The sequence below is a fragment of the Acanthochromis polyacanthus genome, chromosome 2, assembly GCF_021347895.1.
Source record: "Acanthochromis polyacanthus isolate Apoly-LR-REF ecotype Palm Island chromosome 2, KAUST_Apoly_ChrSc, whole genome shotgun sequence".
Classification (NCBI taxonomy): domain Eukaryota; kingdom Metazoa; phylum Chordata; class Actinopteri; family Pomacentridae; genus Acanthochromis; species Acanthochromis polyacanthus.
In genome coordinates, this window is record NC_067114.1 from 14,695,911 (window position 1) to 14,712,799 (window position 16,889).

Below are 16,889 nucleotides of genomic sequence, written 5' to 3' on the forward strand. Positions count from 1 at the left end.
CTCACTGAAATCACTTGAAACTCACAAAAGTAACAATAAATAAAAATTTATTGAAAATTAAATAATCAAAAACAGCCATTACTTTTGAATTGTTGATTAACATAATTATTAAAAAAAACAAACTAATGAAACAGGCCTGGACAAAAATGATGGTACCTCTATAAAAGATTGAAAACTATTTGACCAGAGTGACATGATTAACTCAGGTGTGTCATTTAATTGACATCACAGGTGTTTCCAAACTCATAATCAGTCAGTCTGCCTATTTAAAGGGAGACAAGTAGCCACCCTGCTGTTTGGTGAAAAGGTGTGTACCACACTGAACATGGACAACAGAAAGCGAAGGAGAGAATTGTCCCAGGACATCCGAAAAAAAATGATAGACAAACATCTTAAAGGTAAAGGCTATAAGACCATCTCTAAACAGCTTGAAGTTCCTGTGACAACAGTGGCTCATATTATTCAGAAGTTCAAGACCCACGGGACAGTAGCCAACCTCCCTGGACGTGGCCGCAAGAGGAAAATTGATGACAAATTGAAGAGACGGATCGTTGGAATTGTATCCAAAGAGCCCAGAGCAACCTCCAAAGAAATTAAAGGTGAACTCCAAGGCCAAGGTACATCAGTGTCAGATCGCACCATTCGTCGTTGTTTGAGCCAAAGTGGACTTCATGGGAGACGACCAAGGAGGACACCACTGCTGAAAAAAACTCATAAAAAAGCCAGACTGGAATTTGCAAAAATGCATGTTGACAAGCCACAAAGCTTCTGGGAGAATGTCCTTTGGACAGATGAGACCAAACTGGAGCTTTTTGGTAAGGCACATCAACTCTATGTTCGTAGACTCAAAAACCAAGCATACGAAGAAAAGAACACTGTCCCTACGGTGAAACATGGAGGAGGCTCAGTAATGTTTTGGGGCTGCTTTGCTGCATCTGGCACAGGGTGTCTTGAAAGTGTGCAAGGTACGATGAAATCTGAAGACTATCAAGGCATTCTGGAGAGAAATGTGCTGCCTAGTGTCAGAAAGCTTGGTCTCAGTCGCAGGTCATGGGTCTTCCAACAGGACAACCATCCAAAACACACAGCCAAAAACACCCAAGAATGGCTGAGAGAAGAGCGTTGGACTATTCTAAAGTGGCCTTCTATGAGCCCAGATCTGAATCCCATTGAACATATGTGGAAGGAGCTGAAACATGCCATTTGGAGAAGACACCCATCAAACCTGAGACAACTGGAGCTGTTTGCTCATGAGGAGTGGGCCAAAATACCTGTTGACAGCTGCAGAACGCTCATTGACAAATACAGAAATCGTTTAATTGCAGTGATTGCCTCAAAAGGTTGTGCAACAAAATATTAAGTTATGGGTACCATCATTTTTGTCCAGCCCTATTTCATTAGTTTTTTAAAATAATTATGTTAATCAACAATTCAAAAGTGATGGCTGATTTTGATTATTTAATTTTCAATAAATTTTTATTTATTGTTACTTTTGTGAGTTTCAAGTGATTTCAGTGAGAATTGTGGGTTTTTCCTTCTTTAACTGAGGGGTACCAACAATTTTGTCCACGTGTGTAATTCTTCTAACAGTACTTAAACACTGACCTGTTGTTTCTTTTTTTATTATTTACACTGCGCTTCCACAGAGCACACACGGATGTTAGGTGTGAGGAGGTCGGAGTCTTGACTTACGGTTTGTAAAGCCGAGCAAACCCTGATCATGCCCCTAGTCAAGTACAACCAGCTAAATCCACAGAGAACGACTGAGAGAGCAGAAATTAGAAATGCAGGTGATTATTTCGCATTCACACAGGGAACATGTTTACACCCTGCCACCAGGATTATCATACTGATATTTCTTGCAAGCCTGTTTTGAATACAATGACTTTAAAAAAAAAAATCATTTTTCATGGTTTCTTCATAACCTTGCCAAATAATGAACTGCTTTGTTCTCTAAGTATCGCTCGGCAAGCTTTGAAGTAAGTCTAATCCGACAATAAAACAACAAAAACGTGCATTTTTTTATTTTATTTTATTCTTAATATTTTTCTTGCTTTTTTAATTTTCAACATTCCTCATCTGTTGTCATTCTACATTTTCAGCTTCTCGGACAATAAACCAAAAACATACAGATGTTATAGAGTTGCTGGAGTTACTAATATGCCTTTTATAAAATTCAAAATTGTGCATTTGCTATTTGGATGATTTTCTACAGTTAGTGTTACATTTTTTTTCTTGGTGAAAGGTTCTTTTGTTTTTGTACATCTGTTGCTCTCTGTGATTTGGCAATTCAGTTGCCTGTGAAAATGCGGTCAGATGAGTTTATTCTAGGTTTTGGACATGTGAAGCATGTGGAATGAGTACTAAATAACAATTACACAGAATTGTGACTTGAGTTTGGGCTTTTTGCTTGAATTCTGAAGGCCATTAGCAAATGTTAAGACTGGCATTTCTCAGTGGGGGGACATTTCCATCAAGGTTTCTGTGGAATGCAATGTAACTGAAAACAAGATAGTATTTGACCAGTTCTGAGCTAATAACAGAAACACACAGCATCATTACCGTACTAAATGTGAAGTGTAGACTCACTGAACATCTGAGAACTACTGCGTTTGGTATAATGAAGTTTGAGCAGAGAATCGATTGTTATGAAGACGATACCAAGCGACAGTCAGTTTGTGGGTTTCAATGAGCAGATCTTGACACAGCCGATGGAGGCAATTATTGCACCAAAGGTGAGAGGAAGTGCACAGCATGAAAGGTTACACTACTGCCTTGTTTATATCTGTCACACTCGCACAGCAAGACACTACAGAGTGGAAAATGGAGAGCTTTTCCTGAAGATGAGATCAAGACATGCTCTCTGATTCTCCCCAATTTATCTTAGATTTTTTTGTCCTCCCTTTAATCCTCATTTCAGTAACTTCAGTCCTTAACAGAAATGCAATTGTGATTAAAGAGGATTAGTCATCAGGGTCAGAAACAGTGATAATTGTAGTTTTCAGATATTATTAACTTGGACCAAAAAAAAGACAAGAAATGGAATTTTAATGCAAGAGTCAGTCCACCATTTTTCTGAACATTACATGCGCACACAGAAACAAATTATAAACACCAGTGATTCATAGAAGATCTAATTCATTTCATTCCTTTAATCATCTCCTATCATTCAGTGAGACTAGTCCAGGCAATTGTCTCTAGCAGACCATACTCAGAAATGAATGAATAAAGCAATTTGTCAAAGGGAGCACTTGCATTTCTATCAGCGGTTTGATAAAATCGGTTCTGTCGTAGATCTTCTGTTTCCGTTCTCAGATGCCACATCAAAATTGTCATGTTTAAATTAAGGGGGTACATTAATTGATGACCCTCCTTTCAATTACGCCGTATCACCCTGTCATTTTTAATAATAATATTAAACAGGGGGAACAAACCAGACACTAAGTCGTGTCAAAATCACGTGTCTCTGTCAGTGCTGCAGTTATGTTACCTACTGAATGGAAAATTATATAATGTTAACAGTGCAGGAAGACAGCCACACCAGCATGTAGGCTACTGAAATGTGTTACATAAGGGGCACATATTTGAAATAATAAATTCTTATTTCATATAACAGTCAAACACAATGAAAATATGTTTCTCCAATTCATACATTTTAAATTCTTGCCATTGCAAACTTTTAAACAAATCTTCAGCAAGTTGCATAAATACAGAATATATTACAAATGAAATATGGATTCTAAGAGTGTTGTCATATTGGAAACCAAATCAGGCAGTTTAAATATTGCATGTGTCTACAGTCTCTGTTTCACAAAAGTAATTAGACTAGACTAACACACCACCATACGGTTTTGACATAGTAAACGGTATATAGCATAATAGCATGATATTAAAAGCCTAATCAAAATGTAAGAGAAGTAGAAGAGAGTAAATTGTCATACGCCGTTGCCTCTACCAAAATTTAATTTGCAGTTAAAAGTTAATTACATATATGAAAATTGACCCCAACTTTATTTTTCATTTATTGCATATGTGCAAAATATTGCATCCATTTCACAGGTTTTTAAAAGGCTGACAGTTGAACCTTTAGCTTCCCGCTTGGAATTCTGCATAATTTAACCAATGGAGGCAATTAAAATCTGTATTCTCGTTGTTTTGCTTGATAAGGACACTGTTTTATTCATTCATTCTCCTAGTTGTCAGAGTCGATAATGTATAATTAACAGGAGCAGTTAACACCTGCATTAACAGCGTGGATCCAGTCTCTATAGGACAGATGCAGCTCAGAAATAACTGTGTGATCTGCCATTAGAGCCGTGTGTCCTGGACTAGTTTTTAAAGGAGTGTGATGTCGATTGTAATCCGCACCTCAAAGCCTCAGCCCATTGTAAAAATACATCCAAGATATAAATAGATCCACTGGCAGATGTGATGGCATATCAGGGTCTACTTCACAAGTCAGAGTATAAAGTAATATAACACTGGCCACCAGGTGGGGCTTCTGCTGTAGATGGAGTGTCTTGACTGGTCTGCTCTGAGATCTGAACCTAAATCCTGAACAAAATACACCTCCTGATCTATAGCCTTGTTGTACAGTGTTCTAGCTATTATTGATTCTATGCTATATTATCCCTGTAGTTACTGTTCTTTATTAAAAACAGTTTATTTCCAATAGAAATGCATCTAGATGAAAAAAATAGTTCTCTGTGATTGATAGTGCCATTCATTAGTGATTTTTCTTTCCAAATTCTATTTCAATTTTCAGTATTTAAATCAATCAATCAATAAATAAAAACAACATATATTTAGCCCTGAAATATGTCATTACAGCATTTTTTTTAACATAAGAATAAAAAATTACTTGCTTAAATTCACAACATCCTATGAAGAGAAGGAGTAAAGTGGACTGAGAAAAGCAACATTTCAACCCTACCAGATCTCCTTCAAGCAAATGTCTTTGCTGTGTCATCATAGTCTGTCTCGCTTTGTTTGATTGCAAGAAATACAGAGGATGTTTCCCTTCCACCACTGTTCTACTGCCCCCCCCCCCCCCCCCCCCCCCCCCATCCACAGGCTCTGTGGAAATGACCGCTCCTGAAAAACCCTGTTGTCCAGTCTAGCAGAAAACTTTTGATGCAGAGCCTCATGCACCCAAAGTGAGATGAGAGACTTTGCAGAATGAAAAGGTGGATGATGATGACACATCAGCGAGACCAGTTTACAGGAAAGTCAATATGTACCAGGTCATCAGACGGCCAAACTGCAGAGCTTGGTGGTGAAATGGTTGTTTGAAACAGCTCACTCTTGTACTATGACTGACGAACACGGATGATATGTCATGATGTGATCTCTTTTCCTGTCTGGCATCTACATTCAGCCCTACTTGGAGTCAGCTGAGTGATTTCTGACAAAGTAGAGCCATTTCTGTATCTTTAAAATGTATAACTAAGCAAATCTTGGAAATAATTTGTAGGGGATTAAAACAGCTCAATACGCTTGTTTGGAGGTATTATTGGAAATGGATGACAGTTAAAGAATACGCCACAGGCTTGATGTTTGTGTCAATGGCTTGATCTGTATGTGCAACAACAAGAATGTCAGTTTGATAATAGTATAAGTACAGAAACCGTTCAGACATCCAGTCCTTCACAGCTGCAAAATTTATGCTAGAGGCTTCATTGAAGTTGAGTTGTGAGTCAATGTCATTCCAATAAAGCATCCTGTGGAAAAACTACCATTGCTTAAGCAGTTACAGTTAGAGGCCATGCAGGCTTTTCAGCTATAAGACTCTTTGGCTATGAAAACAAAATGTCACATAATTATTTCAGCAGGTAAAGTGCTGTACATAAATCACACTCTCCCTTCCCTTGTTACCGGCAACCTGGCTGGATCACAAGAAGAGAGCCTACCGGGAATGTGTCATACATAGCGCCCACTAACAAGACCTTAACAAGCAACCCACACACCTCTGTCTGTGCAATGACAGCCCACACCCACCGTCTCTTTTGATACTCCGTTCAAATGATACTCCAACATGATACACGCAGCAGTGAGTGAGTTATAATCGGGGCCAGAGTGAGTGGACAGGGTCACAGCTATTAACCAGATGGCGGCAACTGAAGGCTAGCTGTCATGGAAGCACCAGGAGGACCATTGACCCTTACAGTAAGGAGACCTGCATTATTCATCTGGAGCTCCACAACATCAGTGCATCCATCGAGAGCAGCCTTTATGGGATTGTGGCTCAGATAGTGTATCTGTGAGAAAGACAGATGGAATAGTTCAGTGGTCAGGTAGACATTTAAATTCATTACAAATTAGCACTTTGTTTCTCTGGCTTGTCTGATATGACATACATGGTTGGTGAAACATCTGGATTGCAATCGTGGTCATTAGCAAGCTAACACAGCATTTGAGTGGATCTCAGCAGAGAGATGCATTATTGTGTATGGTGGTTTTATATGATTGGAAGGGTGACACTTTAAAAGTACTTGTTGCACTTTTTTGGAATTGCCTATAAAGTAAACAGCTAAAAACGACCCTTCACATGAAGTTGAAGGCATTGAATTTTGAATATGTGTATTATATGAAGTGCTTTCGTGTGTCTTCCAGAATAGAAACTTTGGAAATCTTATGCCTTTATCCTTATCCCGAGGCCAGAGTGAAATGCTAAAAACTAAAAACATTTATCTTCTGCCCAATTAAATTATAGCAAAAATAACAGCCCTACAAAAATCCATCAGTGACATTGATGTTATTGTTAATGCTGTATGCATTTTAGCCACCATAATACTAGGCAGCCTCTCCAGCGAATGTGCAAAACTTAAGAGAACATTTAAAAGTGGCACCAGTTCTGTTTTTATAATGGATACAACCTGATCCCAGTGCAGTGTCCTGCTGTGTAGAAAGGGTTAAGCCATTACACCCAAATGTCTATCACAATGTGAAAGCAGAAAAAAAGAGTTATTTGTTTATATGGCTTTAATATTTTGATGAAAGGGCAATAAAATGGTAAGTGGCTTACAGTATTTCCATGTCCCTTCCTTCTGGCTGTTTTGAAAATAAAATTGCTTTGAGGATTATGCCCACCACAGCTTCGACTTCTCCATTAAAAACTACACTCGCTATACTGCATGTAGCCTGAAGTATTATGGTCTGTGCATGTAGTAATAAATGAGGGACATTTTTTGCAGTTAGAAAAATTTATTGCAACTTCCACGCTGCAAGGTTTCGGCCTCTCACCACCTCGCAAAATAAAGAAAACAGCAGAAGCCTAAATGGAACATCACTATAGGCACAGGAGAGAGAAGCGCTGGCTCTAAGCCATTTAAGCAAATGAAATGAGAAAGGAGCATGAGGGGAACTGACTGGAAACTGGTAATTAGGTTCCATGTGAGTTCCAAGTTCCTACTCACCCAGTGAGTCAGACAACTTCCTGGATGCAGCTTACCACAGTTTACTAGTCGCCAGTAACACACTTTAGCACTTCCAATCCAGTGCTTGTTTTAAAATGAAATTGACTGATCACTTCAAGGGGAACAATAAGAACTAAGTTTTGTGATAATGTATTTTCAATTCTTTTAGTTTATTTGGCTTTTTATTTTTTTTGCTAAACTGCTTTATTGTAGTTGCAAATTTGGCAGAGGTTCATTTCTGAGCTGTGCCTGCAGGCATTCCTAATCTGCTTACACAAGGCGTCTTTCTTGCCTGTTTTAAAAATCCGTTTGGCAGCCCATTTATAGATTGCACTTTTAGTACACCGATCTCAAACTGTAATGAAATCAACATATTATCAGATAAATGTTTCTTTCAGTATGCTTGTTTTCTACCTCTGTTTTGATTTTAATTTTAGTATTTTACTGTTCCACAGATTGTGTCCACCATGTGGAACTGTCAAAGTCAGATACATTTTTTTGTTACATTTCCTGACACTACAGCTATAGTTAGCAGAAATCTAAAAAAGGTTAAAATAAGAATACCAGAATTTGACAATATATCCTTCCTCTTTCAGCTCTCCTCTCTCTGTCCTAACACCCCACCACCACCACCACCAGACAAGCATGGGGATGTGTACTTAGTATGTGAGGTTAAATTACTGTTCTTGTCAAAGGAATCTGGTGGCTTTGAAGAGGATGATATAATGAATTCAGTTCCCCATTAGCAGCAGTTCATTCTGTGCTAACAGGCTCCTCCTGTCTGCTTCTACAAACTGACCGCTGTAGATAACACACAAACTATGGAAAAGTACCTGATAATACCCCACTTCAAAAAATCTGAACTGTAATAATATAATACACTGCATTTATTGTCAGACACTCTTTTAAACCGCCTTAGGATTTTTTGACAAATCAGTTTTCCGTCTTCTTGGGTTGCTTTGCAGTCTAGGTATTTGTCATTAATGCTGGGAACGTGGATGTGCGTTATACAAAAAGAGTGAGACTGGCCAAAGCCAAGAGGAGGACAAGTAGAAGTTTCTACTCAAGCCACATGAACTACAATATAATGACTGCCTCACCTAGCTTTGAGTTTACTTAACAACAAATAAATCAAATACCAAAATATAAAGAGAAATGGTAGCACAAAAAACTCAGATGGCTTTTTTTTATGGAATAATATTTATTTATAACATTTAACATATTTTACTTACAGATACTTTACCTAGAAATTAACTGTCACTGCACATCATCTGACAGAACAACACATCGTTTTCCAAAAATAGAAACAGAAACAAACAAACAAGGAGGAGATATCCCACCAAACCATGACCTCATGCACCAATTCACCACCAAATTAAAAAACGCTATGGCAGTTCAACTGGTTGTAAGTACATTGTGCAAATACAGACTCACCTCATTGAAACAAGTAACAAGACTATGTAAAAAACAGTAATGACTTTATAAACCCAGGAATAGCACAGACCTAAAATGTCTGCATATGCCTGTTGTTTTTCTTATGGGAAATTATAGAAAAGAAAACATCCATTTGCGGTCATTCAACATGCAACTGAGCCAACTGAGCAGAGCTCAAGACAGTTTGTCTTTCTCTTCCATAGTTGTTCATGGATGTCTGCATTTTTCTGTTAGGACCGTATGAGAGCAATACTCAGCAGCACCACTGTCCAAACGTACAGCGGGGACTTCAGGTCGATCAATGCTCTATAATGTGAATTGTTGCTCAAGGCTACGGAGAGGGAGGCGTCTTCAGAGAATTACAGGATCCACCCTGGCTACTACCTGTGGTCCCCTGGTACTGCAAAAAAGTGAAGCAGAAAGGATGTCACAATCATTAGCTGCATATTGGATTTGCAGAATATCTTCTCTTTCACAAGACAGCATATCAAATAAAACCACAGCCATCGTTTTTTAAATCCCAGCTCTTCAGCTTCCAAATGAATGTACTCACCACCTACAGAGTTGAGAAGAAGATGAATTGGGCAATAAAACAAACAATGAATGTCTGCCACTTTATTTTAGATTTTTGGTAGGTCAGTTTATTTATGTATTCACTCAGTTTTATTGGAATAGGCTGCGATGCTATGACTGTCCCGTTTGCCAAACAAAAGGATGAAAGGGTTTACAGACAAAGTGGCTTACTTGGCATGAAACTAGCAACATATTAGGACTACAGTATTTTTTCCATTTTTTGAGTAGCATGAGGATGAAGGGCCTGTGAGGATAGAAAAACTTTGACTGAAATGACGAGGGAGGAATAGCTGTGGTTTCTTGAGGCTCCAGTGAAGATTTCAAAGTGCTGCTGTTCGCCTGGAAAGAAGCATAGCAGCTCAATTGACAGTTTTCTCTGACGCTCACTGTCTCTTTGTATTTTACAGGCACAGACTTGTGATGCACACATACAAACGCACTATAAAGCCATTCTTCTGGGCTGAGTGCACAGGTCAGACATACCATTCTTCAGCTTCTCAGTATGACTTCCCTTTCTTCGCTGGAAGAATATTGGTCCAATAGATTGTCAAGCTTGATGCTTCATCTGCTCTATTTTTCCAGTAAATCTTTTTTCTCCCAGATACATATTTCGGTAATTGCATTTATTTTATTTGCCACATATGAAAATGTGAACTCTGGCTTCGTCCCACAGTAAAATATGCTGAGGATAATTGGTAATTCTAAATTGTCTGTAGGTGTGAATGTGATTGTTTGTATATGTAGCCCTGCGATAGACTGGCGACCTGTCCAGGGTGTCCCCTGCCTTCGCCCTGGGTCAGCTGGAATAGGCTCCAGCCCTCCCATGACCTTAATGAGGATTAAGTGGTGTAGATAATGGATGGATGGATGGATGGATGAAAATGGGACCTACCCACAGAGACCTGAGTAGCCTTCCTCTGGAACCATATTTAATTCAGCATGCTCAGCTGTATCATTGCTTTTCTACTTCTTTGTCACCCTTCCTAGGTTTCCAATGCCCTCGTAAGGAAAGCAGATAAAGACCACGAATAAAGCGAACCAGTGCTCTCTAGAAGACCAGGGGTCTGTTCTGTACAGGGACCGTTCATACTAGTAAATTACCAAGATAACTGCAGGCTCAGAACTGTCTTTTTTTTTATCTAAAAAGCCCAGTTTTACAGCAATGTGAATTGCCATGGTAACTTTTGGCAGAAGATTTGATCTGGTCTGGGGCAGCCATCAGATCCAGATATGCGCTTTCAGATAAAATAGTGAAACCCCTCTGGGCTTTTTGGAGAGCCCCACTTTCTTTCCATTGAAGATGATTAAATCAGATATACAACTGTTCTGAGCTTTTCAGACTCCGTGTCAAGCCTGGCAATAGAAAACACTGCTTCTGTCAAATGGCAGATGTCTTTCTCTTTTTAAAAAAAAAAACTTTTACAGCCATATATCCAACAGCACTGGCCAAAAAATCTTTTCACAGCCTCATTGTAACAACACAATGCTCTATCAGTGAATACTAATGAGCTCACTGTGCCTTAATAACTGGACAGTGATAAGATTAATTACTTATACTTGCTACAGTGTTTCTTCCAGTCATCCTCTCCAGCTTGTACTTTTTTGTAAAACATCTTTTATGTATCTCATAATTTTGTTCATAGCCATTTGATTGTCAGGAATCGGCTTGTCTGTCTTTAGTCATTTTCTATCTCCGTAGTGTGCGAAACCTCTTGATTCCATATTTTCATGTTGTATATATTGTAATATATTGCAATATATTGTCAGAAGAACAGTACATTTTAATGCATTGGCTAATTCTAACAAACCCATGTAACAAATGCTTAAAAAAAATGAAAGGGAAAGAAATAAAATAAGAATTGTACTGCAGCTGTCTCCTGGCTGCCCCCTCAGACCAAATTTTCCACAGATGGATTTAACCTATCTCTCCCTGAGGACTGGAACCTGCAAGTGTCAAGCTTCATAACAGTTTGTTTTTTTGGCAGCGTTAGTTGCAAATACGAGATAGCTCCAAAAAAAGGAAAATAAAAATGTTCACATTCACAACATGGTCAGTCCACCATGCATGGAAACGCACGTCACAGCCATCACAGCAAAGTCCCCTCACCTCAACCAGAGGATGCCAGTGGGCGACAGGTTTTCGAGGATATGTGAGCATTTCACTCCAGTGGTCCCGACCGAGGTTGTCTGCATCATTGCCAACTCGACACACACCAATGACCTCATTATGGCCTACACTATAGGCGCAGGAGGGAGAGAAAAAAAACGCGATCACAGCCTGTCCTCCATTGCAGAAATAACGATGCATTACATATTAAGTGTGGACAGAAAATAAAGTACTGAAGCTGTCCATATGTGTTACAGAAATAGACTTTATGAAATCATTTCCATGTGATTTGAATAGGTTTCAATTTATTTTTGTCCTTCAGCAAAAGGTACAAAGTATTAAATTACTTATTCAAAGTCTCTTACCGGTCATAATCCATCACTGCAATCAAAAGGCTGATCTGCTCTATGTTTTCTGGAGGGACATCAAAGACAATGGCTTCATTATACACTGGATTCAAAGTGTTCCTCTTTGTCGATGTCTTCCTCTTTTTCAGTCTGCGACCCTCACACATTAGTGAAACCTTCACATACGGATCTATGAAAATCAGAGAAATGAGAATGGTAAGAATGTGTTTTCTGTCCGGATACCTGTGAAACTGTGTAGTTATAGATGGCATCAGATTTTAATTACCAGATGCACCAGTGATATCCATGGCCTTGAGATTGCGAGCCTTTATCATGGTAATGGTCAATCTCCCCGCAGTAGGTAAGTAACAGAGCGAAAACATCAGATCCCCAAGGTCCACGTTATCCTGAAAGATAACACAAGCACATTTACTCAAACACAAGCTTTATCTCAATGATACAGTGCAATTTTTTTGGTCATTATTTATTTAAAGCAACTTGACTGTGACCTATGGGTAGCACTACTGCTATTCATGACTGTACTACAGCATGTCCATCTGACATTTATTTACATACATCTATAGATCACATATTTAATCATACTCTCTTCTTTTGCATTACTCTAATAGAAGCCTCCCATATTTCACCCGACACACAGACTTCTGTTCAGCAGCAGCTCACTTATCACTTGCGCTTAAAATAACTCTGCCAAAGAAGTGAGAACCAGGAAAGCACAGAAATGTGTGCGGTGAAGATGAGACCTCCTGCAGCAGAATCTCTAGCCGATCTACTGGTATGTTGGGGAGATTGTGTTGGCATTTTGAATCAGGCGCCATCTGCTACTAACTGTCAGTGTAATCATTTGTAAAGTGCAGCTCAGTGAATTCAGTCAGTGTGCAAACATACCGTAAAACCCGAGTGGATCTATGACACTGCACTGATTTCAGCCGAACTGCTCCATTAACTGAGATAATGACATCGAATTTATCAACTGTACTGGAGGTTCATGAACTGAAATGAGCCTCATGTTATGAAAATCCCAAACTACTACAAACTATAATGAACAAATAGGCACATATTTGCAGCTAATATCACCCAAGCATTTACTTCTGAAATATAATCCCTCTTGTGTGCTAAGGTAGCTTTGTAACACACACTTCACAATTAGTCTGCATGAGTTGCATGCAGTGTGTGATAAACTACGGCTGATTGCTCAGCTAGTGCATCTGTAGGAGGGAAGGGGATAGAATTATAATTTTCTCCCTCTTATAAAGAGGGACAGAGCTTTGGGCTATGTGCTACTGTAGCAGGAGACATAAATGCAAGAAAATCTTACTATTTGGTTATCTATCTTAAGGCCCGGTCACACCGCTCAAACTTTGCTGGAGCGTTCCTGGAGCGGTGAAAAAAATTCATCACCGCTCGTAACCGTTCACCACCGTTTAACAGAAGTTGGCCCCCGTTAAAGCGACGCCGTATACACTCGGCCACCGCTGATGTTTCTGGAGGGGCCCTCCTACTGCTCCGAAAGTTTTGAGCTGCACAAAATATTGCGAGCGGTGAGGAGGGGGCAATTTTCCGCCCCGGCAAAGTTCACCAACGCCCAGTCAAAGTTTGGCACTGCTCGACGCAAGTTCGTGGACGCTTGGGTCCACTAGGCCAACGCAGAAATCTTGAACACTGGACCACCGCTGCTTCACCAGCGTTGCCCGGGCGGCGATTAAACATTGCACAAACTTCGGTGGAGCGGTTGTAAGCGTTTTACGAGCGGACACGGGGCTGCTGGAACGGTGTCAGGCGGTGAAGCAGCGATCCATGGCGGCGATGAACTTTGGTTTGGCGTTGGTAATAGATGTGTCGGAGCGGGACCAGAATTTGGCTATAAATACGGGGAGAAATGGACCAGGAGCTCATTTGGAATCAAGCTGCCGTTTAGTTCAGACCTCAATTATATCGAATTTGCTCAAAGTTACAGTAAAACTGTATCACCATGGATGCTGAGAGACTTGCTTTGATTGGTGCACTAGTCCAGCAACAAAATCAGAACCTCCTCAGATTGCAACAAGCTGTTGACAGAAGGAGAAGAGAGAGAAGAAGGAGAGACAGAGTTGTGTGGGTCAGAGAGTGGATGCTGAGAAGGCCTGAACATGGACTGTATGACAAGCTGATGGTGGAGCTGAGGAATGAGGATCCACGACTTCTATCAAAAATCTATGAGAACTTGTATCAAAACGATCCGTTCAGCTCCGTAGTCACAAGCGGTATGCCGCTAAACGAACTTTATACCCCCGCCGAGCCAACGCCCGCATGCGTGGAACACCGCTATACCAACGCTTGTGTCACCGCTAAACCAACGCTCGCTACCGCTCGCTACCGCTAAACCAACGCTAAAGCAACGCCGGCTTCAGCGGTGCACCGCTAAGGCAACGCCCATGTTTTCGATTTTTTTCCCATTTTGTGCGCGGTGATGAGCTTTGTCGAGATTCGGTCCCCCCTCCCTACCGTTCAAGGAACGCTCCAGCAAAGTTCGGGCGGTGTGACCGGGCCTTTAGTTATGATGCACATATTCTGTGATATTGAACTTATTGATATTTGTGATCTATTAGTGAGTGAATGTGTAAAAACTTCTCCTTCCTGAGACCCAGATTGTCTCATTTCCCCACAAGAGTCTTCTGTTACAATCAAGAATAAATATTCAACAAGGCTATAGTGTGAGGCTTTTTTAATTTGCATGATGGATTAACTGACAACCCCTCCAGAAACTGCATTCCACATCCAAGAAGGATCCTGTGGGCTTTACATGCCTCATGCTCAGTAGTCTTTAAGCACACTCAAGATGCAGGTGGGAAGAGAGAGATTAGCGCTGTGTTTCATGTGCTCCACAAACCCTTTTAGGCTGCGAAAACCGTTTGATACTTGCAGGTTGAATATCACACTGAATGTTTCTGATAATCACACCATATCCTACTTTCCTCAATTGAGTCATATTGTGCTTATGTGTATCTGAAAGTCAAAACCGTCAAAATGAAGCATAAGACCAAAGAAACCAAAAATAAGCCTCATTTCATATTAAATGTATTTTGTAGTATTTGTCTGTGCTGCCATTGTCATTCCCAGAAACAGAAAAATAACACACATTCTTCCATCAACCTACAATCTGCTTTGATTGTAGAGCTGGAAGAAAAAAGAGGCAAATCTGGCAGTAAAACCGATAATATTGTCAGCTCCATTGGCAATCAAGACTCAACGTTAATTCTGTCATTTTTAGCAAAGTATGCCACTGACTCTGTGTAGTTATTATGACAAATGGGCTCTACTGCATCACTTACAAAATGTCCTACCTTTGGACTGGTGGCCAGAGATAATTAGCTCGTTTATGAGGATGTATGTGTGGAGCATGTGTGCAAATGTCTGAGAACAAGCGTTTGTACAAGTGTAAGAGTCTGTGTGTTTGTGTGCATGAGCTAAGTAGTGTGAAACTGGGAAAAAAACTGAACAGTGTGAGAATAGAGCATCCCAGATTCTGTGAATCACTGGTTCCCATCAACCACCTGTCACATCCCATTCTGTTCTAACGGTGATTAGCAATCAATGATAAAGGGCACACGTGTCAGCAGTGACCCGCACAACAGCCATAAGCTGAGGGTTTACATAAAAACATCAATATTCTGGTCAATATTACTTTGAAGGGTCTATCTGGCATGCTGACAGAACCAGTATCTTTACTGCATTTTCTCATCGTGTCATCCTTGCCCATTACGTGGTCTTTTCTATTTATTTGTTTGCTTATTTATTTTGCATATTTACACCCCACATCAGCTACCATTTGGTAAACCTATGAGATCTCTGCCTCAGTGCCTATGATTTGTAGCATGCTTTTTCTTCTGGATAAATGCTTTGTGTACATGTGTTTGACACTGTCTTTGCCCTCTCTTGAATTCCATTCATGTTACCGCTTTTACTGCAAAGAATATGCAGGTACCTAATCTGTAGAAGTAGGGTTTATGAATTGACAAAAAAATGATCTAAGATAGGCATCAGCCGGCATCAATAAAACTGCAAAAGCTACTACAAATTAAATGTAACTAACAGTAAGGTTTTAAAGCTTTTTTCAAAGATTTAACACCTTTGTTTTCCAGGAGCTTCACAGATCTATGTCAAAAGTCTTTATTTTTCTGGCTGTAAACCATTCTGTGCTGGTTTTGTAACACAATTTCCATCAACACCACACTCATATTTCAAGTGATTATACGTAACATAGTAACAATTTTAAGTGTGCTAGTTATTTATGTCACTTTTAACTCATAACCCACTTAGAATTTATAGATATGTCTTGAAAGTGGGACGCAGCTGCTGACTTGGTGGATGCCAGCCAGGGTTAAGATGGCTGTATTATATGACTTGTGCTGTGTGAAGGCTTGGCGTGGCTGAGGATGCAACAACATGTATAATGTCATTAAACCAGTAAAGACTTATGGACACATGCAACCTTTGCCTCCAGCATTTACAGGTTGCACAAATATAGCAGCTGTGTTAAAGCAAGGGGGTGTGAGTTAGAGAAAGATTTAGAGAGCACAAGACAGACAGAGAGAAAAGCAGAAATACTGGCTGTCATTATTTTTAGTGGCCATGTGTAGAAAGCTGTTAATGGTCTTTGGCACACTGTATGCAAGACTTTGCTTCAGCTGGTATCGGCAGCCTACAAATTACACAAACATACATCGTGCCACAAATTTGAATTCAGTACAGACGTCACATAATTTGACAATAAAACACTAGATCCAAAGTCTAAATTTAAAAAGGATAAAGGTCAATAAAGAATTTATTACTGTTTCCTTGGTATACACAGATGATATGGACAAATATCCTAGCTGCAATGAAGGGAAATAAAGAAAAATTCAAATGCATGCCAGCTGTAAAGCACACTCAACAAACTAAAGCACCAGTCATCATTGTGTTGAAATGATAATGATCCAAATAGCGTCGTTTTAATGAAGTGATGGATCCCGCTGT

At 39.8% G+C, this 16,889-nt stretch overlaps 1 protein-coding gene across 1 annotated transcript in view; it reads right to left on the bottom strand.

Moving 5' to 3' along the window:
- Positions 1 to 8,594: 8,594 nt before the first annotated feature.
- syt9a (synaptotagmin IXa) overlaps positions 8,595 to 16,889 on the bottom strand; it is a 28,784-nt gene continuing 20,489 nt past the window's right edge. Inside the window, exons 4-7 of the mRNA XM_022190293.2 lie at positions 12,163 to 12,283; positions 11,895 to 12,066; positions 11,530 to 11,659; positions 8,595 to 9,249 (exon numbers count right to left, since the gene is read on the bottom strand). Coding sequence (XP_022045985.1) covers positions 9,181 to 9,249; positions 11,530 to 11,659; positions 11,895 to 12,066; positions 12,163 to 12,283 — 492 coding nt within the window. The 3' untranslated portion in view covers positions 8,595 to 9,180. The remainder of the gene's footprint in view (positions 9,250 to 11,529; positions 11,660 to 11,894; positions 12,067 to 12,162; positions 12,284 to 16,889) is intronic.